Genomic DNA, 18,856 nt, shown 5'->3' with positions numbered 1-18,856 from the left:
ATTAAGAATTAAATTACAGAGCTTTGTACTTATTTACTTTCAGTAAATAGGTGTCTAAGAGGAACTGAAGGACTGTGGAGCTGGCTGAGTGAGTAGAAAGCCTCCTGTGAAAGTATAAATGGCTGAATTCAGACTCCAGCACCCACATACAAAGCTGAACACAGCGGCACATGTCTGTAAAGCAGCACTGGAGGGAAGGTGGAAGCAGGTGGATTGTCACAACTCACTGGCCAGCTAGGCTAATTGGTAAAATGTAGGTTCAGTAAGAGACCTCAAAACTAAGGAGGAAAGTGACAAAAAAATAACCACTCTGAGCCAACCTTTGGTTTCCACATGTGCACATATAAAAAGTGTGTCTGCACACACAGGTACACACACACACACACACACACACACACAAACACATTAGCAAACACACACCACACACACATAAAAGAAAACTTAAAAGTTTCTTAGTGTCTATACCATTTCCTACAGCTTCAGTGAGTTATAATTCACATATCATATAATTTACATGGCTATTAGAAAATGCTCTCAAAGCTGTGAAAATTCCAATGTCTGACAAAGAAAGAAATGGCCATCATTCATTTCCTCGAATGGGGAAAAACCTGTAAAGAACTACACAATAGCCATTGGGGGAGGAAGTTATCGATTTGAGAAACGGAGGATGTGAGAGGCTTTGAGAGAGGACAGCTAGGAGGGGCTGGATGGAGAAAGGGGAGAGGAAAAGGAAAATAATTCTACTTAAATTTAAAACTTACTCACCAAGGAACCAAGGCTTTCCAAATCAATAGGACAGATGCACATATGAACTCACAGAGAGCCAGGCACCATGAACAGGGCCTGCATGGGTCTGCACCAGATAGGGTTCTAGAACTGAAAGAAGTGGATACATACCCCCATCCCTAATCCAGAAGCTATCTCCAAATATTAACCACTTGCAAATAAAAATTTAGTGTCTTCCAAGGGAGTCTCACTGGAGAAACAAACTACTATACCAAAGGGTAGGTCACAGGCCCAGTAGTAGATGCCAACAGAAAATGAACTCAGTGGCATCTTTGGAGACTCCTTGTCTCTTAATGTCATGTCAGACCTTTTTTTAATCTTTTTTAAATTTTTTGTTCTATTTTATTTATATATTTTTAATTTTTTCTCTCTTTTTATTCTATAGGTCCTTTGCATATATAGTCTGGCTTCCAGTGTAGTGTTTTATGGGATTCTTGAGTGTGCAAACCAGAGGATATTTGTTTCTTGTGCTGTCTCTTGGGATCTTTTCCTTCTGTTTGTTTTTTTTCCTATTCCAATGAGTAAGTTTTTGTTTTATCTTATTTCATTTCATTTTGTTTCATTAGAAGCCTGTTTGCTGTCTGAAAAGAGACAAAAATGGGGTGGCCCAGATGGGAGGAAAAGAGGTGAGGAACTGGGAGGAAAAGAGGGAAGGGAAACCATAATCAGGATATATTATATGAGAAGAAAAATCTACTCTCAATAAAAGAAACAATAGTGAAAAAAATAAATTCCTCACATAATTTTCAGGGCTTCCATTTAGTCCACTATTATTTTGTATTTTAAAGTAGAAGTATAAATATATCAATACTTCATTTTTAAAATAAACCTTATTAAAGAAACAGAACAGGTTATATTTAAAAAGATATATGAATATACATGGACATATATGCATGGAATAACAGATGTTTTAATGAGTCCATGAGTTCGAAGGAGAGCAGGGAGAGATATATGGGAAGGTTTGGAGGGAGAAAATGGAAGTGAGAAATGTTTTAATTAAAGTATAATCTCAAAAGTAAGAAAACTATTAGGATTAATCATTGTCCTACTTGCCTGAATATTTATAATGAAGGCCCAGAAGAACACACCAGACACTCATTAGGATACATGAGAGTTTAACTAAAGCAACACACACTAAAATGAACCCTAGGAAGTGAGTTAATATCTAGGTCTCAGAAAATAGAACTTTGTGAAGTCACAAATATAAATGGTGCTCAGAACAGCATTTGATAAATGATGAGAAATATCCAAGGCGGCACAAAATCACAAGACTCTGAAAATATCGAGTTACATTAATTCATCTGGTGACTGTTTCATACTAAGCAAAAGTTTTGGGTGCCCCCACTAAATAAAAAGGAAATTGTAAATTGTGTACTAAGGAGCAGGGCATATTTGAGCACACTTCTTGCCATCTCTGAGACTCTTGACTGATTTCATCATGCTTGGATGCCTCTTTTGCTTCATCTATAAAAGAAGAATAATCAAAACTCTTGGGCTTTTGTAACCTTTACATGTTGTATGCAGAGAATATAAAGTAACAAGTTTGCTCTCAGAAATGGGAATTGTTACATTAATAATGAATAACAATGAGTATATCCTAAAGATGGATTGCTAGCTAGATTAAAAGGGGAAACTGAGATGACTTGGTATCAAAATCATTCAGTCCTGTCATTAAGGAGGTAAACTACATGAAAACCTCCCTGTTCCTCATTCCTCACTTAACCCACAGACTGATGTTTAAAATTCTGTGTTAGTTGTTTTTTAGAGGAATCACCTCTTTTTGTTGTAATTATTGTTATCCAATAGGTTTCTTGAAAAATAGGAGGAGCAGACATCAAACCTAGCTATTTAGTGTCTTTGAGTGACATGCATAAGAGAGCAGGGTTACAGAAAGAAGGAAAACTAGACCCAAAGGACTTTGCCCTACTCAGGTTGTACTCACACCGATATTTTGGAAGTGTGTAGTTCCTTACAGGAATGCTTCAATGAGATCATGGAGGCAATGTGGTCAATCCCTTCCTCCTGGGCAGTGCTCTAGTCTCCGGATATGTGTCTCTCAGAAATTAGAAACCACATCATAATGGGTGTTCAACTTTTCCTAGGTTCTGTGTTTGGGGCCATGGTTCTTACTGGTCATCGCTGCAAGGAAGCTGATTCCAAACAAAGAGTTTCTTCAGTTTCTTTAGGGTACAGCATGGAGGAGGGAAAAGCAATTAGCAGAGCCTCCCCATTTCAGTTAATTATTCTCAAGAGTGGTGGATGAAGAAGAGACAAATGCTCCCCACCGACTCCTTTTCTCCACACACTCAGAGGTCCCTGGTGACCCAATGGAATCAAATTCCAATTCCCCCATCCACATTTCTGAATTATGAAATACAGAGGGGTCCTTTAAAGTAAGGTGACCCTATAACTTATCCAAATGGGACAATCTGGGGCATGAATAGGGAGTTATTCATAATGTGGCAAGACAAAAAACACACAATGAAGTTGTCATCATAAGCAACACAGATGATTAATCCCTCAACACTGTATGACTTTTCATACGATTTTTATGGGTATGTGCATATATGCCACATGAGTGCAGGTTCTGGGAAAGACCTGATGAGAACATCAAATCCCCTTGAGCTGGACTTACAGGTGGTTGTGAACAGCCTTACATGGGTTCTAGGAACCAAACTTGAGTCCTGGGTAAGAACAGGAAGAGATCTTAACCACCATATAATCCTCCAGCCCCTATGTTCTGTGTCTTCTATGCCTTTATCAAAACTGCCATACATTGAATTTTGGGTGGTCACATGATCAGGCTCCTCCTATACTTGTTTGGGGCTAAATTCTGACTTCAACATATATAAACTGTATAACTTTGATCACTTTATTTAATCTCACTATGTTTTTTTTTTTTTTTTTTTTTTTTTTTTTTTTTGAGACAGGTTCTCTGTGTAGCTTTGCCTTTCTGAATCACTTGGTAGCTGCTCGAACTCAGAGATCGCTGCTCTGCTCCGAGTGCTGGATTAAAGCGTGAGCACACCGGCTATGTCGGTTTCTTAATCAGTAAAATGGAGGTAAATAATAATTCCTCAATAAGGTGATGGTGAATTTAATAAGATAGTATCTGATGATGCTTTGGAGCACTCAACTAATATTAGCAATTTATAATGAATCAATGTGCTGTTCTTTTAGTTTCTCCGTATTTTCTGTCCCTATTTTTTATAAATACTTATAATTATTTTACTTTTTACATTAATGTGATTATTACACACACCAATAGAGCATGGTGTGGTATTTTAGAACAGACATTATATTTTGGTTTCTGAAGTATCCCCAAAGGCTCATGTGTTCAAAGGTGTTCTCCCAGAATTTATAGGACTGGTTTCTGGAAAGTGATGGGTCAACCATCAATGTGTCCATGGTTGAAAAGTGGTGGAATGCGTATGGTGGCACTTAGTTAGGGGAAGGGAAAGACTAAGAGGTGTGCCCTGGATGAGTCTACTTTGCCACTATCCTTCCTTCCTTCTGTGAACTGAATACCGTTCTCTATTTTGTGGTCCCTGCTATGATTTTCTGTCTCATGATGGCCCAAACCATCTCAGACACCTGCACTCAGGCCCGTGGCCCTAATCATCCTCTATGCGGACCTGCTGGATTAAGCCACAAGGAACTTGAAAACCAGCTCCTACATTAATTCCAGGTAGTGGGGCAGAAAGCAGAAAGGTATTTAAGGCATGAAGACCAGAAACTAGAAGCTTTTAGCTGGTTAAGCTTTTAGGCTTTTGAGCAGCACAGTTCAGCTGAGAGACATCCAGTCTGAGGAAACAGGATCAGCTGAGGAATTGGTTGTGGTGAGGTGGTTTTGGCCTGTTCTGTTTCTCTGATCATTCAGCGTTCACCCCAATACCTGGCTCTAGGTTTGTTTTTATGAATAAGAACTATTAAGATTCATGCTACAAATGGTAACTTTGCTTCTAATACCGCATGGGTTCTTAAGATGTTATAGTTATCATGGTCACTAGACAGGCATGGTACAGTCTTTAACAAGTACAGTATTAGTATTCTGAAAACTGTCTGTGTATTCCTATTATGTTACTGGAGTCTCAGTTGGATGTTTGCTGGATTTTCTCACTCTATCCTACACATTATTAAAAACACCCGTTATTTTCATGGATATTTTCTAGTAAGCACATCCTATCAAAATTCATTTTAGTTGGCTGTTTAACTTATTCAAGGAATTTAAAGTTTTAGTCATAATAATACTTTTATATATCTTCTAAATGTTTTATATATTCTTCTGAATGGTTATCATCTCAGATATCTCTATGTGTTCTTTCCTTAAACATATTAATCAAGTAATAACAATTTAAATACCTAGTTTTTCAAGTCTGACTACAGATATGAAAGAAAGAATATGAGAGGTTCCAAAAAGACAAAAACAAGGAGACAGAAATAGTCACCATAGCCTTGAGGCTATTCTTCATTTTCTATCTATTTATCTCCGCAATCTAAATCCTTCTATCTAATATATCCTGCTGCTCGCACTCAAGAAAACTCTGGGGAACTGTGGGGTTGGTGGGTAAATGCCCCACAGATTAAAGGCTCCATTCTTGGGATTAAAGGCATGAGTAACCATGTCTGGCTATTTCCAGTGTGGCCTTGAACTCACAGAGATCCATGCCTCCAGAAGGCTAGGATTAAAGGTGTGAGTGCCACCATTTTCTAGCCTCTGTATCTAGTGGCTGTTCTGTTCTCTGACCCCAGATAAGTTTATTAGGATGCACAATATTTGGGGGAACACAATACCACCACAACCATTTTGTTTAATTCCCTGAAAATAAGATAAAACTGTATGAAAGGTGGTAAGTGACTGTAGTTAGGTAAGTAGGGGGTCAGATCCAGTATCCAAAGGATTCTTTTGAAGCATCATCAACCCAAAGAAAATAAAGAATCATTAGACAATTTAATTTACAACCATGTCTGTCTTGAAAAAATGTGCTCCTAAAGAAAGGGGAATGTGGTGGTTCACTGCTCCCTGTCTCTAATCTCAATAGCACTTGCAAGGTTCGTAAGTTGGTTCTGCCACATTTGCCTCTGGCCTGCTCGTGGTGTGTGACTTCGTATCGTTTTGCCCCATGACACCAATGTATCTCTGTATTTATGGAAGCAGAAAGGCAGTTACAGAATTATCAGTCTCTCTTCACTACAGACGAATTCAACCTTGGTTCTCAGCAGGTGTTAAAGGGTGTACCCTCAGAGGCTCAGAGAACTTCACAGAAGATAAAGCTGAAAAAATGCATGAACCAGATTAAGATGAGTAGAAGGGCTGAAAAAAATGTTACCTCCAGGGTATGACACAATCGTTGCAATCAAGGTCTCACAGAACTTGCAGTTGCCTGCACTGGGCATGCACAAGACTGAGACTATCAACAGTCAATGATAGATGAAGGAGGGGTCTGGGAAGCCCTGCCCTCCATGTGAAACTATTAATTACTGATAGATTGGGGGGGCAGTCATTATCTTCAGTTGTGTATCTAAGGATGAATCCACCACGCTCCAATGTACAGTTCCAAACCCATAGTCATACAAATGACCCTGGTCAAACCAGCTAGTCACAAAACAAGACAAAAAGACATGGAGGTGAAGCATGGGTTTGTAGGGAGAAGGAGGGACTGATAGGGGTGAGAGAGAGATAAAAGAGGGCAGAAAGCAATCAGAATCTTTTACAAACGTGTAAAATTGTCAATGAACAAATTCAATCAATAAAAAAGGGAAGAAAGGGTATCTACTCCCACATCTTCATTTGACAGGTGGTTCCTAACAGGATTTAGGATTTTTCAAGTATTTGATGAATAGCAGAGATGTACTAAGACAGATTCACCCTGTTTTGTCATACAAAATAAGTATTTTGCTAATTTTTCCTATTTCTAGGAGTGCAAATGTCTTCAAACTGGTCACAGCTTAATATAATATTAAGATGTTTCACAGGACATAATAATTGGCTCATTTAAATATGTTTGTTTTCAAAGACAGAATAATAACATTGACTCAAGAATATTTTTTGAAGTTGGTGATTTGAAGACATAAACAAATTCACCCTTGATGACTCAAGGCCATGTATATGGCCAGCTATGTCACAAAAAGAAGAATGAAGAGTTTGTTTCTTGCCTGAAGAATAAAAGCATTTTCTTCTCTCATTTTTTTTCTCAGTAGGTTTCTTTTCTCTAGATGATGTTCTTGGGTAGGTCCATGGAAGAAGATGGACACCATACTTCAGTGTAGTACTGGTTTTCTTGTTGTTGTGACAACATACTTAACAAAAGCCACACATAGAAAGAAAGGGTTTTTTATCAGTTTTTTTCACCAAAAGGTGACAATAAACCTGCAGGAATAAGAGACCCCAAAAGTGAGGTGTCATGGGGGAGAACTGAGGAGAAAATAAAGAAGACAGATAGCTGTGATCAAGAGGTCTAATGAGTTGATGACTCATGCCAATAATTTTATGAGGACATACAGCATCTTGTATACTGTTTTCAGGGTGGAAATTGGCCACAGTCAGCAGAAATCTAAGTCAAATAATGCTGGCAAAGAGAACACTGGATACCTCCCACACAGCTGTGTGGTGGTATTGTGTTCCCCAAAATATTGTGCATGCTAATAAACTTATCTGGGGTCACAGAACAGAGCAGCCACAATATTAAACATAGAGGATAGGCAGGGGTAGCACACGCCTTTAATCCTAGCATTCCAGAGGCAGAAATCCAACTGTTCAAAGATATAGCCAAGCATGGTGACTCATGCCTTTAATCCCAGGGACTGATGGTAGAAAGGAAAGATATATAAGGCATGAAGACCAGAAACTAGAAGCATTTGGCTGGTTAAGCTTTTATATTTTGACAGCACAGTTCAGCTGAGAGCCATTTGGATGAGGACACAGAGGCTTCCAGTCTGAGGAAATAAGATCAGCTGAGAAGTTGGCCAGGTGAGGTTAGCTGTGACTTGTTCTGTTTCTCTGATCTTTCAGTGTTCACCCCAATACTTGGCTCAGGGTTTGCTATATTAATAAAGACTCTTTAAGATTCCTGCTACACAGCTGCCTGAAGACTAATAACCACAAGCCCATTAAGGGTGAAAGTTGGGTACCCAGGAATGAAAATCTTAACATCTATCTTCTAGGCCTTGGCCCTAGCCCCAACCAGACCTTGCCAGTCTAATGCTAACAATGACACAGAATTAGCATTTTCTTTGTCCTTACATTTAGGCCTCTAAAAACGTCTTGGATCTGTCTGGCTCCCAACATAGTTGATATTATTATGTTACATTCAGTACTGACCTGCCAGACAACATGTGCCCACTACTACAGTAATGGCATGACTATTATGAGCGTAACCAGCCTCTTTCTGATTGGAAAGCAGGCCTGTTCCACGTAAGGGGATTCATGCCTAGAAGTATAAAACTGAACAAAATCCCACAGCTAGAGATGTCATATGCTCTAGAGGGGAACCTATTATTATTTTTCTAAATGGCCATGTTGTCAAATTACCATCCAAATATTTGTGTTTGTTATCAGAGGTCTGGTCTACAGCCTTGGATAGAGGAGCTTACTTTTGCAGCGGCATGGGCTAAAGCAGTGACTGGTCCCAGTAATTAGTGCCTGTGAGTGCTCACCCTTATAAGGACCATCTATAACAACTCCCTAAGGCTCAGAGACCATTGTAAAAGAGGGAGCAAAAGAATGTAAGAGCTAGAGCATGGGGAGGAGTGCTATGAAATTGTGTCTCCTGGAATTGACATGGCCATTGTCCTCATGAACTCACAGCAGTTGTGGTTAACTACAAAAGACCTACACAAGATCAAGCTAGTAAGAGTTCCATCATGGATAGAGGAGGAGCTCATGAGGCAATGGCCTTGCTGAGGAGCTATTGGGGACTGATGGTGGTTGTCAGCCTCTGGTATTCTATATGTATGTATATACAATACATGAATAAAATTCTTAAAGAAAATATAAAAATTAAATGTTGTATTGTAGCTTTTGTTAGATTTATTAAATATCGGGAATTTGTTACAAATTTTTAGCTGCTCTTGCCATAAGAAGAAATTGGCTACCCTGTCAGATGGTGGCTGTCCTAATTTACTTTACTATATTAGCCATTTTGCTACTGCATGTATCTCATAGTACACTGTACAGTTAAAAATAGGCAACAAGCTTTGTAAAAGAGAGAGAGAGAGAGAGAGAGAGAGAGAGAGAGAGAGAGAGAGAGAGACGCTGTTCAGTTTAAATAGCTGAATCATCTTAATCCTTATCAGGGACATAGAAGTACTCACCCAACAAGAATTAGATTATTAACATACTGCATCCACTCCTTTTCCCTACAATTAAGTGTGGCTAAAGCAGATAAAGTGATAATGCCTGTATCATCAATAACTAAGATAATGATGAAAATCTGTAGATGTAACCAACCGTCTTATTAAATAAGAAACACAGAACCAATGTAAAAGAGAAAGCCGAGAGGTCAGAGCTCAGAGCTAAAATCTCACTGTTCCTCCTGCGGTGGTTCCAGCTTCCCGAAAAGAGAGCTATTTCCCTGTGTGTAAGTCGTTTCATAGTCATTCTGCCTTCTCATTGGTTGTAAACCCAAACACGTGACTGCCTCGTCACTGTCTGTATGTACAGCTCTCCAGGCCTTAAAGGTATATGTCTCCAATGCTGGCTGTATCCCTGAACACACAGAGATCTATGGGATTAAAGGCGTGCGCCACCACCGCCACACTCTGTCTATGGCTCTAATAGCTCTGATCCCCAAGCAACTTGATTTATTAACATACATTCAAAATCACATTTCAGTACAATTAGAATACCACCACACAAATCTCCTCCAAGTAAAGCAACAAAGACTGGAGAATTGACCTAGAGTTTTACATGCAGATTTCCACATGGCCTCACCCCTAGATGAAGAGGTAGATGTTTATAATGAAGGATTCTTTTCACAAAGAACTAGAGGTGCAGAATAATATATTAGAAAGAGATGAAAATCAAAGCAAAATGTATAATTTGCGTGCTACATGAACATGATGAATACTACACACTACTTACCAAGCTTTAGTCTCTCTATTGAGAGCTCTCTGAACCAGTAACTAGTTAGCTCCATTTAGTGGGTGACAGTAGTGCGGTCTGAAGAGGCTAACCAAGTCACACAATCTGTAAGTGACAAAGCCAGAATTCTGAGTTCTGTGACAGCAACATTCAAGTCATGACCATATTAAGTCACTAGTGTTTTGAAGGAGATCTAGTGCATGTCTCAGTCTGTTATTTCTTCTCATGTGCATAGGAAATAATATCATTGTTAGGATGATTGATTTAGGTTAGGTGTTCATGTAAATAAATGTTTGTACACCTTTAAAAATGTGTTGTGTGTAGGCCAGGCGGTGGTGGCGCACGCCTTTAATCCCAGCACTCAGGAGGCAGAGGCAGGCAAATCTCTGTGAGTTCGAGGCCAGCCTGGGCTACTAAGTGAGTTCCAGGAAAGGTGCAAAGCTACACAGAGAAACCCTGTCTCAAAAACCAAAAAAATAAAATAAAAATGTGTTGTGAACAAGGTGGTATGCAGCTACAACCAATTGTTTAAAGCTATGTGACTAGACAGCTGTGCCTCCATGGGCTGTTGGAGCCCATCTAGGTTTCCTGGTGGCTTTATCCAGCAGGTCTGCATAAAGAGGATGATACACTTGACTGTATCTCGCAAGGGGGAGGTCTTTGCTCCTCCCCGTGGCATTGTCATAAATAGCCCTTTGGAATAAAGTTCATGACTGGTGGATTCAGACCCAGGCCCTCCTGAGGCTATCCTGTGTTTTCTGTCTTTCCTCTCATCATCTAAGAATCTCCTTCTAGCTAATATTTCTCATTTCTCACTGCTCAAGAGTACCCTGGAAGAATAAGAGGGAGCTGTTCTCCTTCAATGGGCCAACCCTTTAATCTCTCTGATCTCATTTTTGTAACCTAAAAGTTGAGAGTTTGGGGGACTAGAAATTTTCCTATGTCCTTTCTAGCACAAATAACTCTAAGGTTGGTAGAGTAACAACCCTTAGATTATTACTGGACTAGGGGAGAGTGGGGAATTGATACACAAGGCAAAGTGGGCTTGAAATCATTAGGGAAATCTCCCGGCAACCATTACACCAGAGAACAAGTGTCTATAGTGTGCTCCCTCTAATTGGCTTTTCTCCTTTAACCTTAGCTCTCAACAGGACTCCGGTGTTTCTGTCTCACTTGGTGTGAGTGGGCAGCTAAGTTCATGGCCAAAAGCATCTACTTAGGAGAGCAATCATGCTCAACTGGAAAATATATTGGAAGATAAATAGGCAGTTTGAATCTTTCAAAAGAACCACATCTTCCAGTATCAGAGTCAGGACTAAAAGTCAAAACTTGGAAGGTGAAATCTGTGCTGTCTCAAAACCCACGCAGTTTTTACAGTGGGACTTATGTGGGACTAGGTTTTTAGAAATTAGCCTCACTTCCTTACACTGAATGTCATTTTCTCTTCCTTTACTCGATTTTCTAATCTTCAGTGAAGAGAATTATCTCAAACATAAATCTGGGGTGTGAGACGGTGCTGAATTCTAAAATATCTGACTGTAAAATCTATTACTTTCTGTTTGTTCACTTGTGTTATGAAGATAAGGGGGTCATCTAACCACAAATGAAACAGTGAATGTGAATCCCAGTGTAAGGCAGTCATAGAGACCGGAGCCAAAACAAAATCACTATGTGTCAGGAAAGTTGACTGAGATCAAAACATGCTTGTCTATGTCTCCCCATTTCTTTATCATCAGGATGCTTATATTTCATTTTTCTTCTTCAGAATTCTGCTTTTAAAACAACAACTTGATCTCTGTTAAAATACATGGCTTAATTATAGTTTTTGGGTAGCTAGACACAAAGTAAGTGTTAATGATACAACACAGCATTTGTGTAACTTCTTTGGCACTTTTGAAAGGCTTCAAACAACTTGATTTTCTTCTTCATTGTCCTGGCAGTCTGGAATCAACAGGATGGCAAAGCAGGTATTGGAATGTGTACAATAGGTGCAGAAGAATTTCAGCCTTCTGGCTTCTTAACTTGAATCATTTGTTTTTCAGCAACATTCTCAGCTTCACCTGGTTTTCTGCCTCACATGCCTCAAACTGATCACATCTTTATCAGGTCATCACTGGGAAACATGTTGATTATCTCTGTGTACCTAGTTAAGTCTCCATTCAAGATTTGCATCCATCAGCTTTCCTTCTCTAGCTGTCCAGAGAGATAGCAGAGAACATATCCATCAAAAAGAGTGAGTATATTCAGAATTCCCCTTTGCCAAATTGTACAGTATCAAGAAAAATCTTACTGGGAATAAAAATAAGAATCCACATCTCCCCAGTCTCTTCTGGAAATGGTGGACTACACAGAATTCACTGAAGCTTGGCTGCCCATGTTACCAGAGTGCAATTTAAGAAAATGATGAAATCTATTGCAGTTGATGGGTCAAGAGTTTTCCTGAACTTACCCCTGTAGGTCTGTGTTTCGGGGATGCTCATAAAACTCCCAGTAAACTCAGGGTTCAAAGGCACTGGTGCTCAATTTGTTAGGAAAGGGGTAACTTTAGTTTTCTTGAGCAGTTTAGACAAATTCATAGTGAAAGGGAGCATCAAACCTAACCCTCTTATTTAGACCTTTAGCCATATTCCTGGTATGTGATTGCTCAAGAAACAAACACCCTAAAATTGAAATAATTCTCCCTTAGTGCCAAGAGTGAACTGCCACTTCCAGATTGGGTGTTTCCATATGAGGGCTTCCCCAAGATTTACTCCATAATTTTATTGGCAACATATGCATAATTCTATTACAATTATAATTATATTATACTACAGGATACTTTCAAAATGTTGTATTAAACATATTAGCAAATACTTTGAGAAACTCTTATAAATAGGGTAACTTTTCCTAAAGGAATAAAGTAACAAATATTTTTAAAGTCATAATCTGGGATATAAAATTATTTCAGATTTATTCTGAAATAATGCCACCTACACTGTCATGAGTATGATGCAGCAGTTACACCAAGAAATATCAGTGAACCGCTAAAACCATTTTATTTCAATCAATGGCATCTGCATTCTTTTTCATAATCTCAGCATTTCATGGGTGCTCTAATACATATTTCCAGTCAATCTTTTATATATCTTTTTAAAAATCCTCATGAAATTACATGAATCAGTTAGATCAGAGAAATGCATTGACAGAGAAGACACATTGGGGCTTTTTCTGCAGAAGGACAATGAAGCGTTTCTCCTCCTTCAAACTCACTGAAGCAAGAGAGAAAATTCTACTATTTTACTTGAGCCAACGAAGCATTCTTTTTCTCCTCTCTGATACTAGGATCACAGAAGCAATGACTGAAGGAAAAAATATTACTGAGATCACCCAATTCATCCTCCTGGGATTCTCAGATTTCCCACAAGTCATAGCACTGCTCTTTGTTATATTCCTCATCCTTTACATTACAACACTGACCTGGAACCTGTCGCTTCTTGTTTTAATAAGGGTGGATTCCCACCTCCACACTCCCATGTATTTCTTTCTCAGTAATCTGTCCTTTATAGACCTCTGCTATATCACCTCAACAGTCCCCAAGATGCTTTCCAACTTCTTCCAGGAAAAACAAACTATCAGCTACGTGGGCTGCATAGTTCAATACTTCATCTTTTCCACTATGGGGCTGAGTGAATCTTGCCTCATGACAGCCATGGCCTATGACAGGTATGCTGCCATTTGTAACCCACTGCTCTATTCAACAATCATGTCACCCACCCTCTGTGCTCGCATGGTGTTGGGAAGCTATACAGCAGGACTCATAGGTTCCTTATCTCAGATATGTGCCTTGCTGCAGCTCCACTTCTGTGGACCTCATGTCATCAGACATTTCTTCTGTGACATGCCTCAGCTGTTAAATCTATCCTGCACTGACACTTTCTTTGCACAGGTCCTGCTTGCCATATTAACAATGCTGTTTGGGCTTACAAATGCCTTTGCCATCATGCTATCCTATGGCTATATTGTCTTGTCAATCATGAAGATCACTTCAGCTAAAGGCAGGTCTAAGGCATTCAATACCTGTGCTTCTCATCTCACAGCTGTTTCCCTATTCTACACCTCCAGTGTCTTTGTCTATTTGAGTTCCAGCTCTGGTGGCTCCTCCAGCTTTGACAGATTTGCATCTGTCTTCTACACTGTGATGATTCCCATGTTGAACCCTTTGGTTTATAGTTTGAGGAACAAGGAAATCAGAGGTGCTGTAAAAAGGTTACAGAGGAGGATGAGATGTTTCTAACAAAACATTCTGAGAGTTCTCACTGATCTACCCTACAAAATGCCTACTTCTGTTGAAGAAAGGCTCAACTTGATATAGATTATATAGCAATATGGATCATTACTGGTTTGATGCTCCTGAAACATTATTCTTCTAAGTCCTGGAGGTTTATCATTTTCATTTTACATCAGAAATAGTCTCATCTTATGTTGTTTATCCAAAGTATTTATGAAATATCCAAATTTATAACTGTTTGCTGCTGCAATTGAAGACTTTTCAGCCCTGGGCCCCATCCTTACAGAAGATGCCTGGCTGAGGCTTCCTGGGTCCAGAACCCTTGTCCCACAAATGGCCTAGTGTAGCCTAATAAAGACCTGGTGGGTTGTTCTTTGTTTTCAAACAGGAAACCTACTGTTTGAAGAAATAAAAGTAGCAGTGGCTTGGCTATAACTCCTAGAAACAATTACTTCTAATAGTTACATTGTTTCTAAGATGAATCAATGCTAATCATCTATTAAGTTTTGGGTCATATTCTTGTCTCCACCAGCTACTAGCTAAGTGAAGAAGACATGGTCTAACTCTTCAGTAGTGATGAACAATATGGTTTGTTCAGAGCTATGTAATATGAGTGTAGTTATTTCATTCTTGAAACCAGAGTCCAGATGAGATTTCATATTTAAATTCCAAATGACCGGTTAACATAGACAATGATATCTTACTATCAAATTGCTTCTGATATTTCAAGTATCTGTTCTATTTCTTATGCAATACACATAATTTCACTGTACTGTTACTGAATATTCAATTATATAAAGACTAATAGCAAATATTGAAAACACTATACAGGCATCCAAATTTAAAAGAACAATATAGGTATAATCAATAAACTACTAAGTGTCTATCAAGGGTCCTGAACCCCGAACAGAAGTGTCTGAGAGGAACTTGGATGGCCTGTTGTATAGAGAGCATGGTTACTTCTCTATATTTGGGCTGGAAAAACATTTGTGATTAAAAGACAATGGCATTAGCTTGTGCCATATTTACTGCTTTCTTCTAGTTTCTTTGTCATTTAAGATTATACTTGACAAATGCTCAAAACCACTTTTAAATGTGATGGTTTTTGCTGGTGAAAGAGGAGCAGAGGTGATGTGAATATTTGCAGGAGGAAGTCTGAAGAGGAAGATCACACTTAGCCCAGCATGCTTTCTCCACTTTACCACCGGGAGCCAATGTGGCAGACAGTGATTGCTCTATCAGTAGAGACATAGGAGATGGATCGAGTTGCCTGACTTTGGCTGACCTTGGGGGATTATGGGATAGTAAAAAAAATAAAGGTTGATTATTAAGTTACTGTGTTTTGGGTTGTTTGTTCAGTAGAACTAAACCTCATGACTATAACATTTGACTTAGTATGATCATAAACTCCAGATACCCAGTAACCCAAAAATTTCTAGTCACTCATATTATTTCATACAATTTGTTTTATCCTCTAGCTTAGTTTTCTAATTACTCTAAGCCTGATTTTATCAAAGAATGTAAGATAAATAGATTCCAAATAAATAAACAGAGAAATATTTCCAATAACACTGATTAGCTGGGCTATAGTAATAACCCATAAAGGAGTCTCACTTGAAATCATTCAAATTATTGAATTCAAAAGATATTTACTACATAAATTTTATTACAAAAAGATTACAGAAAAGTATTTTGCCATAAATTTAGTAATACATATTTCCTTTCTTCTAAAGCTAAAGATGAAACATGTATGGATATTTACAAAAAAAATACTGAGGTATGCTGTGGGATATTCTTTTACACTGTATGAATATACATCTCTGTGATTGGTTTAATAAAGAAGCTGTCTGGCCCATAGCTGGTCAGAAAGAGATTGGACAGGAGAACCAGACTAGGAGAATGCTGGGAGGAAGAAGGGCAGAGTCTGGAGTCACCAACTAGATGTAGAGGGAGCAGGAGATGATTGTGCTGTGTTGAAAGAAAGTACTGCCATGTTGCAGAGCATAAATAAGAAATATGGGTTAATTTAAAATGTAAGAGTTAGCTAGTAACAAGCATGAGCTATTAGCTAAGGGTTTATAATTAATATTAAAACTCTGTGTCAGCTATTTGAGAGCTGCTGATGAGAGAGAAACTTCTGCCTACAAATGAAGCCCAATGTCCAGGTCCATGTATATCCACATAAATCCTGAGAAAGCTTTAGAAAGGTTCTAAGGGCACAGAAACAGAGACTAACACAGCTTCCTAGTGTCACAGTCTTATGCCAGTGACAGTCCAGAGATACACCTCCCAATAGCTGCCTGCAAGATGGAGCCATCCACAAACCACCATGAGCTAAACAGTATAGTGAGTTCCCACAGTCTCTCACATGGGCTGCAGTACAGAGAGGCTTCTCCCAGCCTCTACCTGAAGGCTTAAGCTGCCATGGCAAGATCCACCAGCATACTCCATGGTGGGTTTGGAGTTTTGCTCATGCTGACAGAAATGGATTACAGATACACAGTAAAGACAGATTCAGATGGGAAGAAAAGCTCTAAATGGGTTACAGTGTGTTTTAAAAATTTTACAAAGGCTTGGGAGAAAGAGTATATACAGTCTTAGATTAAAAATACATTGTTGAAATAATAAAGTTCTTAAAAAGGAAGTAAAGTAATTTTAAAAAGCCATGTAACGATGGAAAAACACAAAGAATCTGGATACTGTGTGTTATTGTGTTGTCTTTGCATTTTTTTTGACTGCCAAGGAAGGAGCAATGGCTACTAAGAGACACTGGATTGAAGCTGCTAGATTAAATCAACCTATATATTTTAAAATTATCTTGACTTCAAAATTTAAGTCAAAAGGTATGATGCTTTGCGGGGTGGGGAGTATGCTTTTGTTTCCATGGGAAATGAGAAGCTGTGGATTCATTCCAGGTTGAAGAAAATCAGGTTTGATCACTGAAGACCCCCTGAAAACCCTGTCTACAAACACAGAGAAATAAACCTAAAAGAATTACAAGACACATGATGTATATTTTACTTGCTCAAACACATAACAAAAAAAAAACATCTTTAGCTGACTTATGTGCAATGCACAGTCTATACTTGTATTAATGCAGATATGTATGTTACCTTTAAAAGTTTATGTATTTTCAGAGCAAGGGGACCAGACACCAGTGAAAACAGATGGTCCAAGTGATCCAAAATTCAAAACAGTTTCAAGGTTGCTGGCTGAGATGGTCCAACCTCACAGAATACTCCATCTGGGACTTCATTATTATCCCAATTTTCTCCAAGTCCCCCCAAAAATAACAGCTCCCACAAACAACCAACAGGAAGTAGTCTAGAGAGTGATGTCCACATTCCCAAAAAATTGCTTATGGATGTATGTTATCATTTAAGTAGGGCTGGTTACAAATATTATTGGTCATAGGAAAAAGCTAAACAAAGAAGTTAAATTCAAAGATCTCTTTGTAAAGGAAATAAAGGGGAATAAAATATAGAAATTATAGGATAAAAGGATAGATTATTGAATCTAATCCAAAAAACAACTATTAATTTCAAAATATTTTATATTGGTATGGATTTTGGGTTATTGATACAAATTTAAAGTTAATTTTGTTATACTGTATGTATGTTTCTACTCTTGTTTAGGATATTGTATTTACGCAGCTCATTTAAAAACGTATGGTATAATTTAAAATATAGATTAATAGACATTTGTAATAGTCAAACCTATACTCATATTTTGGCCTGTGTTGTTTACTTAGCAGGTACGAGGCCTTAAGTTCAATCCCCAGAGGAAAAGAGTAATACTTTGTGTCTAAGTTCATGGATTTAATTCAGGATTCTCCATCCTGTTCAGTTACCTTACTTGCTGTTTTTTATTTGTTTTTAATTTTGTTTTGTTTTAATAAAAGAAATTTATTTTCCCTCATGTATGTACCTTCCTGTCTGTTTGTTCACCAAATGTAGTGCAATGCTCCAGGAGGATCAGAGGACATCAGATGCCCTGAAACTGAGGGTTACGGGTGGTTGTAAGTTGCTTCCTGTGAGTGCCCACAGGAACACAGGTCCTCTACAAGAGTAGTAAGCACTTTTAACAGCTAAGCCATATTGTCAGCTTCTTTTATATTGGTTTTTATACAAGTACCATACTCTTACTATGGTTTTATATTACATTTTAAGTCAATTATCTTGATACCTATCTCCTTTTACTTAATATTTCTTTAGATTTTGGGATTTGTATGAAATTTTGGATTTATTTATTTTGTGAAAAATGTCATTAGTGTTTTGAGTCACAGATTGGTTAGATTACTTGATCTTTTTAGAAATATTGGTTCTTAAAGTTCATAAATGTGGACTGTCTTCCTGCTTATCTGTGTCATCTTCATTTTCTCCATCATCAATGTTTGATAGCCTTCATGTAAAGATCTGGCACTTATATGGTTAAATTCATTCCTAGATTTCATTTTGTTTTTGATATGTTTATATATGTACCCCATGCTGGCCTTGAACTCATGATGTTCCTGCATTAACCTCCCAAGTGCAAGGATTACAAAAATGTACTACTATATCCAGTGCTTCCTAGGTATTTTATTTTGTGTGTGAATTATTATCATTATGGATTGCTCTCTTGATTTCTTTTTCATAGAGCTCACTATTAGGCTATAGGAATATGTTGAATTCATTTGTCATATCTACAAGTCTGATTTGGCATCTTTAGAGTTTTAAAGTGTG

At 38.2% G+C, this 18,856-nt stretch overlaps 1 protein-coding gene across 1 annotated transcript; it reads left to right on the top strand.

Annotated features, from left to right (window-relative positions):
* Positions 1 to 13,190: 13,190 nt before the first annotated feature.
* On the top strand, positions 13,191 to 14,141 carry LOC114703483 (olfactory receptor 5AN1-like). Its single transcript, XM_028884330.1, has one exon. The coding sequence runs from the start codon at positions 13,203 to 13,205 to the stop codon at positions 14,139 to 14,141; it is 939 nt and encodes a 312-aa protein (XP_028740163.1). The 5' UTR covers positions 13,191 to 13,202.
* The last annotated feature ends 4,715 nt before the right edge of the window (positions 14,142 to 18,856 follow it).

Source organism: Peromyscus leucopus, chromosome 1, assembly GCF_004664715.2.
Source record: "Peromyscus leucopus breed LL Stock chromosome 1, UCI_PerLeu_2.1, whole genome shotgun sequence".
NCBI classification, from domain to species: Eukaryota; Metazoa; Chordata; class Mammalia; order Rodentia; family Cricetidae; genus Peromyscus; species Peromyscus leucopus.
Note: the sequence above shows the minus strand (reverse complement) of the source record. Positions and strands in the feature narration are given on the sequence as shown.

What these genes read in the sequence shown, in the direction of transcription:
- LOC114703483 (XM_028884330.1), top strand. Translation starts at nt 13,203, where the DNA reads ATGACTGAAGGAAAAAATATTACTGAGATCACCCAATTCATCCTCCTG.